Source organism: Lepidochelys kempii, chromosome 2, assembly GCF_965140265.1.
Source record: "Lepidochelys kempii isolate rLepKem1 chromosome 2, rLepKem1.hap2, whole genome shotgun sequence".
Lineage (NCBI taxonomy): Eukaryota > Metazoa > Chordata > Testudines > Cheloniidae > Lepidochelys > Lepidochelys kempii.
The window spans coordinates 252,646,197-252,662,593 of record NC_133257.1 but is presented as its reverse complement, the minus strand read 5'-3'; the positions used below and the strand labels follow the sequence as shown (position 1 = coordinate 252,662,593).

General features: G+C 43.8%; 1 protein-coding gene across 7 annotated transcripts in view; it reads left to right on the top strand.

Annotated features, from left to right (window-relative positions):
* Positions 1–16,397, top strand: part of DPP6 (dipeptidyl peptidase like 6) — an 816,817-nt gene that overhangs the window by 785,026 nt on the left and 15,394 nt on the right. For all 7 annotated transcript variants that reach the window (XM_073334581.1, XM_073334585.1, XM_073334583.1 and 4 more), the window contains 3 exons: positions 1,956–2,003; positions 10,186–10,284; positions 12,746–12,815. In XM_073334581.1, the coding sequence (XP_073190682.1) occupies positions 1,956–2,003; positions 10,186–10,284; positions 12,746–12,815 (217 nt within the window). The remainder of the gene's footprint in view (positions 1–1,955; positions 2,004–10,185; positions 10,285–12,745; positions 12,816–16,397) is intronic.

The following is a 16,397-nucleotide window of genomic DNA, read 5'->3' as shown; positions in this document are numbered from 1 at the left end:
ATCCTCTCCTGGTAGCACCCACACTAGGGGACTAAGAAGCTGGGCAACTCTGCAACATATCCCTCATGTCATTAGCAGTGGGCAGGGTTTGCCCCTGGTATGGAACACACTACACTTCTATCCCAAGCACAAAGGGATTCTGAATGATCTACAGGAGACAAGACCCCTGTGTCTCCATAGCAGCTCTGGGTCCTGGGCAACCTACCCCAGTATATTTCCTGGCAGCTGAGTTCCAGTAGGGCCATTCTACCAGGACCTCCTCTGGCCACAACTGCCCTTGGAACACTCCAATGCAGGGAAAACAAAGAAACAATGGTGCTGCTGAATGGATTTGTTGTTTTTATTTTTAATCTTGAATGTGTACTTCAGGGATTGATACTGCAAAGTGCCAAGAACCTTCCAAATTGAAGGTCAGTTAATTTCAGTGGGACTGCTCATGTGCTTAAAATTAATCCCGTGCCTAAGTGCATTGCTGGGTGGGTGCCAGAGTTTTCAGCACTTTTAACGGATCGAGCCCTTAGCTGTACAATTGTTAAAGCGTATCTCCAGCTCACTTTCCATGTGCTTACTGGCCATGCAACTCAGAGCGTGCTGCGCCCTGCAGATCACTTGGCATTTGAAATGATCAGCACAAGGGGAAATGCCAAAATGAGCCCCTTCCAATGCCACCTTAAAGACAGTGGTGGGATAAGGTTTCTGACAAGCCTTCTGCTGGGTTTCCCTACACAGCCAGATTTAAACATTGCAACCTCAGCAGCTTGCACAGCCACATAGCATGCATGATTTGAATTGGAAATATACACTGTATGTGCTTCTAGCAAAACCATGCCACTAAGAGTTGAGCCTGCACCAGCTGCAGGGAAGGAAGCAGAACTGACCACGAACCTGGCACTGTAGCCAGTGCCACAGAAAGGTTCAGGATGGAAAGTGCTGCCAGGAGCATCTTACTGTCTTTCCATAAAGCTAGCATGTATTCTACTGCCAACCATAGTGTGCACACAGGGTGGCTGGGAGTATGGCCAGTATCCCCTTGCTGCTGTGATCCACCCCGTGTTATTGTTCCCTCTTCCTATTGCCTGGGTGCAATAATGGGAGAAGACAAGCAACATAAGCTAGTTTATCCATTATGGGGTTTCTTCCTCATCAACACTGCTAGTGACAGGATATTGGGCTTGTTGAACTGCTGGTATGAACTGGTATGGCGGTTCCCACCTTTCTGCCACTATCCCTACCGCTCCTCAACATACCTTCCCACATGACTCCTCCAGCAACAAAGGGCAGGAGTTAGACTTCACTGCCAGGTCTCCTGCAGAATTATGGCCAACTTCTCTGAGAAAATCACTCCCTGCAGTTGGCAGGTGTTGGTACAGCACTTACCACAATTTGTACAGCACTTAAGGACACTGGTTGTGGCCTTTTGGTGCTAACTCAATATAAATATTAAATAATACTCCTCCTCTTTACAAACTGGCTGATATCATATTGCACACAGCTATGCACTGCAGTTCTAGGCTGAACCTTTTGTATTATTGGAACGTACCTGGTGTTTGATTTTAAAAAACATACAGCATCTATGTAACAGCAACTATTAGCCAGGGCACATAAAATGTAAACGTTCTGTGCAGTGATGTTTGTGTGTCATTAGAATAAATTAAAAAGCAAATGATTTAATTGTGTTTGTGCTAATTAAAATATTTACAAATTAGAGAAAGATGCATTTATTGTCCCATTGGGAAAGGGCCTTGAAACCTCGCATGTCTTGGAGTCTACAGTGCTGTCATTTATTCATAGACTGCTGTGCATACCTGGGTGATTTGCTTTTTAGATTACTCTTCCATGACACGTAATTCTCAGGAGCCTCCAACTTCAAGGGATTCAAAAACAGGTTTACATGTACACATATGTATGTATGTGTGTATTTTAACCAAATGCCTTTCTTTCCCCTTCTTTTCTAGGTCCAAGAGTTCCAATTGTGACTGTTCACAACACGACGGATAAACAAAGTAAGTACTGGGCTGTATTTTGTATGTCCTCAAAGAAAAGCAGTCAGGCAATGTAATAAAATACAGCCATTCTCCATTACTTTCAACAGGGAGTACCCAGACTTTGTCTATATGTGGGCCACACAGACATCTTAGCTGGAGCTGAAGGGTTGAAACTAATGTATACTATACTGAGCAGATTGCAAGGCAGGTTGTGTGCCTTGAGTAAAGCTCATTGTGCTAGATGCGCAATGTTCATGTTTTAATGTTACCTCGTCCTCCCCTCCCCTGCTGTGTGTTTTATCTACCTGTTGCATGTTTTTGGAGCCTAGGCTGAAAAGGGCTGTCTTTCAGTAAGGGTTTGTACAGCCTCTAGGACGGGGAGCCCTGGTTGCTGAGAGGAGCCCTAGGCATGACTGTAGTACAAATAATAAGCATTAATAACAGACTGTTGGGGAAGTGTAGCCAGCAGAGACCACAAGTTGCATCCGACAGTGCTTATCTTTACTGTGGAGTGTGGCCCAAAGCTGAGCAGATGTAGCTCCCAGCCAGATGGAGCATCGCCTCCTGGAACTGTCGTCTCCAGGGGTCACACCGCCATAGTAAACTAAGTGCAACCACACCTGAGCTTCACTGGCAGTTCTTACTCCAGACTTAAAATTATGGGCTGAACACATGAGCAAACTAACCAGGTTTTGTAGCACCGTATCCAATGGCTATTGGATTGTGTTATTCTGCTCGCTGTCAGCATTCAAGTAGTAATGAATAGTTGTAAGAATTACTAAGGGGAATGATTTTCAAGGGCACAAAAGGCAGTTTGGGGCTCAACTCCTACTGAAAGCCAATGGGAGTTGAGACCTAACTTCCATTTGTGCCTTTGAGAATTTGCTCCTGAGTTATTTATTCTAGTGGCATGTAGGTGGATAACATTGTAGCTACGTACTTACTTGGCCTCCATTACTGTAGTGTCTGAGCACCTCACAATCATTAATGTATTTATCCTCACAACAACCCTGTGTGATAGGGCACTGCCATTATCCCCATTTTACAGATGGGGACTGAGGCACAGAGAGGCTAAGTGACTTGCCCAGGTCACACAGGAAGTCTGCGGTGGAGCAAGGAACTGTACCCAGGTCTCCTGCATGCTAGGCTGTCACTCAGACCATTGCAGTTTAATTTCTGCAGTTACCTTCAGAGAAATATTTCTAGAAATTTTACTTATATGTTTGCTGATCAAAAGCAAATTGGAAATCCCAGTCATCATTACAATTTCAGAGAGTTGCACAATCCAAATATATCTCCTTGTTATTCTTTCATTAATCTCATACTACGTCATCGTGGAAAAGACATGTTTAACAACCAGTTGATGGAGTGATAAAAGCCATTACCATAGGTACCTACCAAGTGTGTGTGTGGTGGGGGGCAGTTATCTATTGATTCAATCACCAGACTTGGACTACGAAGTTCTGGATTCTATTCCCAACTCTGGGCGGTGGTTCCAAGCATAGAGAATAGCGTGGAAGAAACTGTGAAGCCAAGGGTTTTATCAAATAACAAGCCTAGACTTGAGCAATCTTAGGGTGTGTCTACACTTTGAGCTGGGGGGTGATTGCCAGCTCAAGGAGACAAACCTGCGCTCACTCTGCTCAAGCTAGTGTAGCCAGGGTGACGCAAGCAGTGGGAGGGGCTAGCGTACTTGAGGTGGCTAACTCCTCCCACCATTCCCTCTGCTGTGGCTACACTCTGTTTTTAGTGCGCTAGCTTGATCAGAGCTAGTGTGGGTATGTCTCCTTGAGCTGGGAATTACGCCTCCAGTTCAAAGTGTAGACACACCCTAACATTGTCTTTATGGACCTGATCCTGTACTCCTTGCTCAGGTAAATCTCCCATTGAAAACAGGATCAGGCCCGATGCAGTATCATGATGTGTAAAGAAAAACACAAGGCTTCCACCTGTTGTTTCAACGTTGTGTGTGTGTATGTGTGATTTCTTTCTTCCTGCTCTCTCAATGTGCTTTGCTGACAATGTGCCGTTCAACTACTTCTCTCCACACCCCACCAGAAGAGTCTTGTACATAAGCAGAGCTGGCAGGGCACAGCCACAGATGTGTAGCTGAATGATTTAAAATCTCTTCCGGTAAGAACAGGTTTCAGAGTAACAGCCGTGTTAGTCTGTATTTGCAAAAAGAAAAGGAGTACTAGTGGCACCTTAGAGACTAACCAATCTATTTGAGCATAAACTATGGTCAAATAAATTGGTTAGTCTCTAAGGTGCCACAAGTACTCATTTTCTTTTTCCTGTAAGAATGCAACTGTGACTGGGTAAAGTTATGGCTGGAGAAGGCATGTAGTTTAGATTCATATGGGTGTTTGGGGGAAAAGCACAAATAAAATCAAGGTTTGCTTGTCGTATGGTTTAACGGAAATATAAGAGGGTGAATCAGAGTGGAAAATGTCCTATTTTATATATATTGTAACTTTTGTTGTTAAGCTATAAGCACTGAGTAGAATAGTGTGCTTCATTTGGGAGATTGCCAAGGAAGATACATTGTACGCTGTAACAGAGTCCGATGCCTTCTGAGTGCCGCCACGTGGCCTGCCTCAGTTTCCCCTCTTGGTTCCTCAAATAACTCAGACCTCTCCGTGTTCAATAATACCCTTCCTTTCAGCCTGGTTTTATTGGCAAAAAAGCTAAAAACAACACAAAAAGTCTTCTCTTTCCCACCCCTCACCTTAAACTGGGCACAGCTCCTCCTTTCTGAGGTACTGTCTCAAAACTCCCTGCCATCTCATGGCCCCACCCTTCCCCCCCGCAAAGAACCTGAGCCCAGGTCTTCCTGCCTGGAAACTTGCCTGGTGTCTCAGGAACTTCCCTGCTTAAGCAGGCCACTCCCAGCCCTTCCTAGCTGGAGCAGCTCTCCTTGTCTCACAATCTTCCCTGCAGGAGCCTTTCTCACTCACTGCTACAGTTTCCTCTTCCTGTTTCCTGGTCTCCTGGCTCTTTGTAAAGCCCTCTGTCAGGCCCCATTGGCAGCTGTTAATGAGGCACAGGGGGGCTGGACCAGTTCTCTCTCAATGGGCCAAATCCACCTGTGATGTACATTTAACCGTAATTTATTCCCCTTCCCCATCTCCAATTAACTGTTTAAAATGAAAGGTTTTCTTTATGATGAAATTCTTAATACAGACAGCTCAGAAATCAGCAGCATCCCATCTCTGAGAGCCTTGGCAAAAACAGAGCACTGGGCTGGGTTTCAGAACACCTGGGTTCTATTCCAAGCTCTGCCACTGGCCTTCTGGCTGACCTGGGGCAAGACCCTTCACTGCCCTATGCCTCAGTTTCCCCATATGGAAGGTGGGGCTAGCGATACTGACCTCCTTTGTAAAACGTATTGAAATTCTGGATGAAAAGCACTCAGTAAGAGCTAGGTGGTGCACTTCTCTCTGACGCATTCCTGGAGGAATAGTACGGACACGAGCAGCAGGAGCTAACCAAGAGCAGATCACCCCTTCCTGCAAGAAGCATCTGGGGTGGGGAAAAGAAACTCCATGAGGTTTCCCCAGATCATTGTGTCTGATAGGGAGGGTTTGTCCCAGATGGAATGGACAGAAGGGTTCTGCCTTATCTCGCAGATCCCCCAAGATCTGTGCTGATCTCCACCGGAAGCACAGCACCACCCACCCCCTCTAGCTCTGTTGGACACCCTGAAACCTTCAAAGGACCCTTTCTGGGAGTCACCCCTAACGGGTGTTCCCCAATGTGGCTACCCTGAAACTACCTTTAAAGAAGGGTTGTCACCATGGACTGAGCTGTGTAGAAAACTTATTCCGGCCTAGGCCTTCATTTATTTTTCTGCACATATATTGCTGGTTTCAGCGGTGGGTGTGGGAGAACGGTGTAATTATCCCCAGGCTTGTGGAACTCCCTTTCTGGGATCCAGGGCAGAGCAGAAGGAAACAGTGCCATGGAGGCAGGACAGAAGCAGATCCAAGTACAGAAGGAATTCCCAATGTGTGGAGCTGGGCCCTGGTGAAGATGCAGCTTTTGCAACGCACAAATACCAACTGGTACTTTCTGATAGATACTAGATGCTAAAACAATCAAACAGGCTCAGAAAATACCTCTTTACATGTCAGCTAAATAATATTGAGAACATATTACAAACATGCTGTTTCTTTAACCTTAACACACTGTATAAGTATCTACCAGCATCTCAGCCTCTCTGTGCTCTCTACAGCTATAATGAGACATCCACCTATTTTGTCCCTGTTGGAGGCTTTGGCCTGACTCCTCCTTTGCACCAGTTTAAGTCAGGAGCTGTCCCACTACAGTCAGTGGAGTTACACTGGTGTAAATCTGAAGCAACTGGGAGGAGCAGCAGGGCCATAGAAAAAGCCAAACTTCAGCCCAGGCAATCTCTGTGTTTCCTCAGGCTACCCAGTCCTAGGAAGCTACAGCATTAGGCTGTCAGAAACATTTCCACAAGTCAGGGATTGCTTCATAACTCTGGGAACTGCAATTACAAGAAGGCTATGTGAGCTCATCATTAATGAGTAATAGTATTCCTGATCTCACCCTCATGCCTAGCGTATAGTTTTTATGCAACTCATTCAGTATTGTTTGGTCACTGTTAAACCTAGGCCAGTTTTTCATTTTGTTTCTTACAGAAGAGGTAAGGGGTGAACCACTCATAGGAGAGGGGGATCTTCTGGAATAAGCTTCTTCATTTTACCTTTTAAGTAACTGAGAAAATGGCCTGCTTTAAATCTGCTTATTTTATGTTTCTGTCAATGTCAATGAGACTAAGAGCATGACTAAAACAGTCAAGATTTGGCCCTGATTTTGAACTTTAGCATGGAGGTGATTTAATTTTTGGACATTCATGAGCCTTTTTTGGCTGTTTTTTTCTCTCCATTTTCTTTTTCCTTTTATGTAGATAGTTTGATTTTCCCATGGCTTTAGATGTGACTGACTGCATATAACAGCATATACCTTCTAGTGCTCTCATGATATTGAAAACAGTGTCATAAATGACTATTATGTGTATAGCATGAGAACTGTCATGGAACGGAAAAAGTAAATAAAATACTTGACAGAAGTGGCATAAAACATACTGAGAATGTCGATGTATATTGAGAGTTATAGATGTATAGTATTTATTGCACAGGTAATTAGATAGAGGTGTGCACAAAACTCATCCTGTTTGCTAGAATGCATGATTTCTACATTTGATTAGCATTTCCCCTGGCTCCTCATTTTCTAGCATTTTGTTGCTTCTAAAGAGAGGAGACAATTATGACAGTTGAATTTACTCATTTAATTTAAGGCCATTACTCTATAAAGGGAGTTTGTCTCAGTATTCTGCAATAATCTGATAACAATGAGTCACGCCAAATATTATAGAGTGCTTACATTTAATTAAACACTGACCATTTGTACTTCACAGATGAGGGTTCCCTGTAGTCCTAAAGCAGAAAAGAAAGTCCTTTAGGAGATGTGCCAATCTTTTCTTATTTCCTTCACTCTATTCCTGCCTTTCTCTGGATGCAATTATATGAACAAATAAAATGGCTTTACTGAACTCCCCTGTGTGGCAGACCTCTTTCTGCTGATAAAGCTAGTTGTGTGGGCCATAATTAAATGAGAATCCTAATATTTAACTAAACTTAATAGTCTGTTGCTTTGGAGCTTTTGTGGGAGTTATGAATTCAATAGAGATGATCCAGGCTTTTCAGAAACATGTTGAATAGTCATTGAACCATTATAGCCACTTGCTGAAAGATCTATGAAATGTATTAACTGGTAACGGCATGTTTTTGTACTGTGCCTGCTTTTCTATTCACTGGAGATGGGCATGACTAAATGTGATTCAGAACATGATTATGAACTTCCTCCAGTATTATATATTTTCAGGAGGGCCTGAGGGAGTAGTATCCATAAGCATAAGTGTCATTAAAGTGCTGTTATAGTCAATAAAATGTGTAATTGGTGTTGGGAGTTTCCACATTATATTTTACTCAGTGTCTTCCAGATCAAATAGACCATGTTTATTATCATTTCATAGGGAAAAAAATTTCTGGGTCAGACACTCAGCTTACAGAAGATGAAGTGTTTGTGGGGTCCAGATTTCAAGAGGGATGGGGTCAGAAGGATGGGCCCCTGCTGGAGAAAGTCCTTGTATGTGGAAGCTGAGTCCTCAGTACACACAGATGAGGTTCATAAATCAAGCCTGCCTCAGCCAGACTCTGGTTACGAGAATCAAAAGGCACTAACCCTTGTCAGAACCCACTGTATCAAGGAAAGGAGGGAAGGTATCAACTGGCTCCCTGCACCCATGACACAGAAAACTTACCCAGGGCCAAGACATTAGGGTCCAGGCGTGTGGTTTAGAATCTGGGAACCTGGGAGTTTTACAGCTGGACATGAAGAGGCTGATTGAAGGAGGCTAGGGGGCAGGCGAGTACTTGGTTGAAGGCCTGCTGTTGCAAGGACCACTCCTCTGACAAAGTCGTTTCTGGCATAGCCAGTCCATTGGAAGATTCAGAGAGCTGGGTACATGCAGGGCTTTGAAGGACCCCGGGGAAGAGGACATTGGATTCTCCCTGGAATGGAACATTCTTGTCCTGTCTTGATGATTCAGGTTGGCCACCGTGGTTCTGTTGTCCAATGTGATCAGGATTTGGCTGAGGAAGGAACTGGAGAGACAATCTCTGGCAGCCTTGAGCTCCAGGGAGTTGCTGTGGCATTTTGTTTCCAATGGCCTGACTCTGATGAGTTGTTAGATGGTAGAGGTCCTGAAGTAAGGCAAGGCCTGTCCAGCCTTCACTTGCTGAAGGAAATGAATTAGGCCTTCTCTGTCGAGAGGGAAGATAGCAAGTCTTGCCAGAAAGGCTAAGAATGGAACCTGGCCTGCAGCAAAGCCATGCATGATCAGACACAGTTGCTCCATGTTGGGATGTGTCTCCTGGCTTTCTCTCCACTTAGCACATGTTGCTGCTGAGAACCTTGAGAGCTCTTCAGCCAAGCAGCCGCTCAGCTGAGTGCAGGGGGCCATTGTTAAGCTGTTCTGGAGAGAAGTCGCTCGGCTGCTGGCCTCCTGCCTGGAAGGGAGGGGCAAGCTGGAGATGAACCACCCCATGAGGGCGAGAGAATTTGGTTCCAGAGCAGGAGGGAGGTTGCTGCTCGGCAGGAGGCAGCTCAGCGTTCAGGTACAGCCTGGGCAGGAGGGAAGGGGATGCCACCTGGAGAACAGCCGATCAGGAGAAGGGAACAGCTCAGCAGAAGGCAGTGGAACAGCCACAAGGAAGATGTCACCCTAGCAGCTGTGTGATATGCCTATAAGATAGGGCCAGTCCTGGCACCAAACACCCATGAATCCAGTCAAAGTGGGAGCCACATGGGCTCAGAAACTGGGACACTCAAGTCTGGTGGGACACTTGAAAATATAGGGCTTAGGCCTTGACCACTAGATCCCCTCCATAATACAAGCGCTGTCTTGTCTGTGTTGTCTCTGTGCATGGCTGGCTGGCTGTCTGATTCAGAGCATAGTGCTGGTCCAAGGGAGATGTTCAGAATGTGAACCAACTCTGCTGCAGTTTGCGGAGCTGTGTGGTAGACGATGAATGATGTTCTGTTGAGAGCTTTCATTGACTCTTAATTGTTTCAGATTGATTTCACATGCCTGGAGAACTCTCGAACAGAATATCTTCCCCTTGAGTGAAAATCTCAACGAAAATATATCTGCACCAAAAAAATCCTCTTCTCCCATTCCACTTGAACTGCAGAGCGAGCTCTTAAAATGCATCGATTCAACCGTAATCTTCTGTTGCTTTGTCTGAGGCGAAAACACTGTTACAGCATCTAGACTTAGAAGGCTAGATCCTCAGCTGGTGTGAATCCACTTAGTCCTTTTGATTTCGGTGGACGCCAGTTTATACTACCTCTTGGTCTGGGGCAAAGGTGTTTTTTTTTCCTCTCAGGTAATAGAGCCCATAATAATTCTTTGGATCTGAAGCATGTTTCAGAAATATTGCAAGGTAACTACTATATTTTAGTTGTGCATCTCTCCTCATGGACTTCAGAGGGGACAGTGTGTCTAGAAGGAAAATATTTGTTTTAAAAATATTAGGGGCATGGGCAAAATGTTAAGTTGTCCATGAATAACTCCGGAGGGTTTGTGTGGTTTTTGTCCTTATTCTTTCAGAAACCTTTGAGCTGGAGGTAAATGAAAATGTGCAGCTGGCTGTAAATGACAGGCAAATGCCTAAAGTGGAGTACATGGAAATCAAGATAGATGATTACAGTAAGTATCTCTTTTCGCCTTCCGCTATTATTGTTGTGAAATGGCACAGTATCTCGACTGGATTGACAGGAGGAAAAATTATTGTGGCTGTCAGTGATGTCGTCCAGTTTGGGAAGCACTAAGTTGGGAAATGCTACATAGAAGGAAGTTATTCTGGAGACAGGAGTTGATGAGGATGGAGGAGACAGAAAGAGAAAAGGATAAAAATTAGCTTTTATATAAAAAAAGTAATTGACACTGGGAGATGACATGATGTGGATCAGCTGTCCATTACAGGGTGTGTTTGCTGTAATATGATTGGTTTATTAGTTACAATATTCCATTTCAAACCTATTGTATGTGCTTACTAGCTACAACTGTGGCAGTCTCTCAGTACAGAGCAGTAAATTGCAGTGAATCAAGCAGCAATTACCAATCAGGAGACATGCATGTAAGAGATTTTCAGTCTCAGTGATTTAAAATTTTTCATAAAACCCATGTAATTTGATAGAGGTTGGAAAAAACAGCTGTACAAGAAAAGGAAAGTCCAAAATCTTATTTGCAGCAGAGAAGAATGACATTTGGAGCAGTTTACAAACGCAGCTAGTTCTTTTTTGTGCCACTCCTTAATTAAATATTCTCTCCACATCTGCAAAAGAGCAGATGTGCAAAAGAGGCGAGACTAAAGGAAGGGGATGGGGACAGAGATACAAACAAATAAACCTAATATAGACAAAGGTAGGGCCAAATAGTTCAGATATTTTCCACCAGCCCCCTTAGCTGCACCTGCAACATTTTTAAGAGTGTCTGTTTTGTTACATGGAAACTCCACATTTGAAATCCCAAAATATGTAATGGCTCCCAAAGATCCTCATTTCTGAGTGGCATTTGTGTGGCTATACTTGACAATTTGGAAGCAGTTAAGGAAACAGGGCTGAAAACATGTTCCTTGATATTTTCCCTATGATGGGATTGGTCATAGTAGAGATTTTCTTCAAATGCAGAGTACTGTAATAGAAAACATCCATTCAGATAGGACATAGAATGACACTTACACGGAAAGGAATGAGAGATACTGTGTAATCTGGACCAGTGAGTGGTGTTATAAAATATGAGGCCAAAAGCCGAGTGGCTGTAGCTGTTTGAACACTGCAGTAATTACCTAAAATGCTCTGCCTGAATCATTGATATTATGAAGAGAAATGGATGCATAGAAATAAGGAAAACAGAGCTGTGCATTTCCTGAACATTTTGGGCAAAGATAGAACATCAGTGACAGCCTATCATAGACAACTCTATCCAGACCCTATGAGCCATTTCATAATTATATTTTGAATTGACTATAAATAACTGAAGAACTGCGGCTAACATTATTAACTGCAGTTGTTGGTGAAAGTATCTTCTGCTGATCTTAACTAGCCTGTTTTTTGTGTGTAATAAATACAAGCTGGCTGTATTTTTTCATGTGCCTTCACCATGTATCCAAGGTCTGCCCTAAAGGCGTCACCGTAACTGGAGCACTGTGTGCCATGTTTTATGTATATTTAAAGTCAAATGGCTGACTCTCTGACTGTCCCTGGGCCATTGATCCAATTTGCAGTCCATTAGCATTCAGATGGAATAAGTAATTAGACTGAGTCTCACAAAATGATTGCAGAACAAACCACTTAAACCTAGTGCTTAAACTGTATATTAATTCTATTGAAAATCCTGCTAATACTGATTTAATTGCCATGCCTTTGGTAATCTGGATTATAGTTAATATTTTAAAAACAAATGCAGTCTCATTAATGCAGAAAGCATTTGTGTGGGAGCACTTTCATATACCGGTTGGTGGTCAAGAAGAGCATCTCAGAGAATTTAAATGAAGTTTTAGGGGGTATCATTGCACAACTGGGGCCTAACTCAGATGTCACAGATTTTATACCAGTGTAACTCTGTCAACTTGGAGTTACTCCTGATTTGTATTATACCAGAGGAAGTGAGATCAAAATCAGGCCCCTGGAATTTAGGATAAGAGGCAAGTCCATCCCCTAACTGTCTTGAAGCCCCTAAAGCAGAAAAATTCTGCCTGTCACATCAACAACAATGTTATTTGGCAATTGTACCTTACATTCCTTTTGTCTTCAGCTATTGTTACCCTCCCTTTCTCTGCCTCCCCAAAATATTGATTCTTGGCAGTGTCACTCATCCAGCTGCCTAAAGGGAAAATAATAGCTATTGCCAGATGTTAATTGCCTGTTGTGTAAGTGATGCATGACTAAATAGCTCACTCTAGGTTTAAATTTCTTGTCGCCTCAGCTATTACGGTCTGGATCTTATCCTTGATTACATCTGTGTTTTTAGGGTTTTATTTACCAGAGCATCTTATTAAATGTTGTTTTATTTCTGTTGATAATGGCCACAACATTGTAAAAATCTGTGATAGTTATCTCAACATTCCCATATTAAATCCTTCTTGTTGTTTGTTACTTTTGCCTAGAATTGCCAATGCAAATCTTAAAGCCAGCAACCTTTGCGGACACCATACACTATCCTTTGCTACTGGTTGTGTAAGTTTTCTTATTTTTATTTGTAATCTGTAATTCTTATTTTCATTTGTAAAAGCAGCCAAGATCAGAGCCATGGTGGGGTAGGTGCTATACAAACAGAGGATAAAAGATGATCCATGTACTAAAGAATTTACAATCTAAGGCCCCTATTCTGTAAAGAATTATAGACAAGCTTAATTATACACTCTCTTCAGAGGAACAGCCGTGTTAGTCTGTATTCGCAAAAAGAAAAGGAGTACTTGTGGCACCTTAGAGACTAACCAATTTATTTGAGCATGAGCTTTCGTGAGCTACAGCTCACTTCATCAGATGTTTACCGTGGAAACTGCAGCAGACTTTATATACACACAGAAATCATGAAACAATACCTCCTCCCACCCCACTGTCCTGCTGGTAATAGCTTATCTAAAGTGATCAACAGGTGGGCCATTTCCAGCACAAATCCAGGTTTTCTCACCCTCCACCCCCCCACATAAATTCACTCTCCTGCTGGTGCTAGCCCATCCAAAGTGACAACTCTTTACATAATCAAGTCGGGATATTTCCTGCATAGATCAAGGTTTTCTCACATCCCCCCCACCTCCATACACACACAAACTCACTCTCCTGCTGGTAATAGCTCATCTAAACTGACCATTCTCCAGGTTTAAATCCAAGTTAAACCAGAACATCTGGGGGGGGGGGTAGGAAAAAGCAAGAGGAAACAGGCTACCTTGCATAATGACTTAGCCACTCCCAGTCTCTATTTAAGCCTAAATTAATAGTATCCAATTTGCAAATGAATTCCAATTCAGCAGTTTCTCGCTGGAGTCTGGATTTGAAGTTTTTTTGTTTTAAGATAGCGACCTTCATGTCTGTGATTGCGTGACCAGAGAGATTGAAGTGTTCTCCGACTGGTTTATGAATGTTATAATTCTTGACATCTGATTTGTGTCCATTTATTCTTTTACGTAGAGACTGTCCAGTTTGACCAATGTACATGGCAGAGGGGCATTGCTGGCACATGATGGCATAGATCACATTGGTGGATGTGCAGGTGAACGAGCCTCTGATAGTGTGGCTGATGTTATTAGGCCCTGTGATGGTGTCCCCTGAATAGATATGTGGGCACAATTGGCAACAGGCTTTGTTGCAAGGATAAGTTCCTGGGTTAGTGGTTCTGTTGTGTGGTATGTGGTTGTTGGTGAGTATTTGCTTCAGGTTGCGGGGCTGTCTGTAGGCAAGGACTGGCCTGTCTCCCAAGACTTGTGAGAGTGTTGGGTCATCCTTTAGGATAGGTTGTAGATCCTTAATAATGCGTTGGAGGGGTTTTAGTTGGGGGCTGAAGGTGACGGCTAGTGGCGTTCTGTTATTTTCTTTGTTAGGCCTGTCCTGTAGTAGGTAACTTCTGGGAACTCTTCTGGCTCTATCAATCTGTTTCTTTACTTCTGCAGGTGGGTATTGTAGTTGTAAGAAAGCTTGACAGAGATCTTGTAGGTGTTTGTCTCTGTCTGAGGGGTTGGAGCAAATGCGGTTGTATCGCAGAGCTTGGCTGTAGACGATGGATCGTGTGGTGTGGTCAGGGTGAAAGCTGGAGGCATGCAGGTAGGAATAGCGGTCAGTAGGTTTACGGTATAGGGTGGTGTTTATGTGGCCATTGTTTATTAGCACTGTAGTGTCCAGGAAGTGGATCTCTTGTGTGGACTGGACCAGGCTGAGGTTGGTGGTGGGATGGAAATTGTTGAAATCATGGTGGAATTCCTCAAGGGCTTCTTTTCCATGGGTCCAGATGATGAAGATGTCATCAATATAGCGCAAGTAGAGTAGGGGCTTTAGGGGACGAGAGCTGAGGAAGCGTTGTTCTAAATCAGCCATAAAAATGTTGGCATACTGTGGGGCCATGCGGGTACCCATAGCAGTGCCGCTGATCTGAAGGTATACATTGTCCCCAAATGTGAAATAGTTATGGGTAAGGACAAAGTCACAAAGTTCAGCCACCAGGTTAGCCGTGACATTATCGGGGATAGTGTTCTTGACGGCTTGTAGTCCATCTTTGTGTGGAATGTTGGTGTAGAGGGCTTCTACATCCATAGTGGCCAGGATGGTGTTATCAGGAAGATCACCGATGGATTGAAGTTTCCTCAGGAAGTCAGTGGTGTCTCGAAGGTAGCTGGGAGTGCTGGTAGCGTAGGGCCTGAGGAGGGAGTCTACATAGCCAGACAATCCTGCTGTCAGGGTGCCAATGCCTGAGATGATGGGGCGCCCAGGATTTCCAGGTTTATGGATCTTGGGTAGTAGATAGAATATCCCAGGTCGGGGTTCCAGGGGTGTGTCTGTGCGGATTTGATCTTGTGCTTTTTCAGGAAGTTTCTTGAGCAAATGCTGTAGTTGCTTTTGGTAACTCTCAGTGGGATCATAGGGTAATGGCTTGTAGAAACTCGTGTTGGAGAGCTGCCGAGCAGCCTCTTGTTCATATTCCGACCTATTCATGATGACAACAGCACCTCCTTTGTCAGCCTTTTTGATTATGATGTCAGAGTTGTTTCTGAGGCTGTGGATGGCATTGCGTTCCGCATGGCTGAGGTTATGGGGCAAGTGATGCTGCTTTTCCACAATTTCAGCCCGTGCACGTCGGCGGAAGCACTCTATGTAGAAGTCCAGTCTGCTGTTTCGACCTTCAGGAGGAGTCCATCTAGAATCCCTCTTTCTGTAGTATTGCCACTGACTTAAGGGAAAACATACTGCATTTTTAAGAGATCTCTTACACCTAGCCCAGTGCAATGTTGGGTACCAACCACACACAATACTCCCTTTATGCTATGCCAACTTCTTTAGACTGAGGGTACGTCTACAAAGCAAGTAGGATTTCACGGCAGCACGTCTCAGAGCCCAGGTCTACAGACTTTGCTACAGCCCTAAAAATAGCTGGGAAGACATTCAGGCTCCGTCTGTAGCTATTTTTAGTGCATAGCATGAGCCCAAGTCCGTAGACCCAGGCTCTGAGACTTGCTGCCATGGGGTCCAACTTGCTGTGTACACGTACCCTAAAGACCTTCATAGTTAAAGCTAGAATGATAGCAGACCCAAAACCTTTGGGATCATGCTATTTCAGGATGATAAAGGAGATGTCTTCAAAAGGAGGGCTGCCTACAAAAGAACTGGTCAAACAAAAAAAATCAGCAATTTTTTTTAAATTTACATCCTGCTCCCTTTGGGGCGAAGCTCAGGGGACAAGCTATAGAGTTTCCAATCTGCTACAGGAATGTGGAACTTCCTTAAAGATCTTCAAATAGATTTTTCACTGAACAATTTGTATCATCTCTTCACCACAAATAACAGTGCTGGCTCCACTCCACTCTTCCAAATTGGTTATTATCTCTCTCAAACCTGGCTACAAACACTGTAAATTGCCTTGGGCAAAAATGGACAAGGCCTTAATGAAAATTCACTTTAAACCTAGCAGAGAGTTGTGAAATCAGCTTTTCTCAGTACTGCAACTATTACAAGGGATCATTTTTATTTAACTTGAACCCACGGCACACCAGTCCCTCCCATGGCTCCTCAATAGTGTAATATCTGTGGATCTCTTAGCAGGACTGGGTG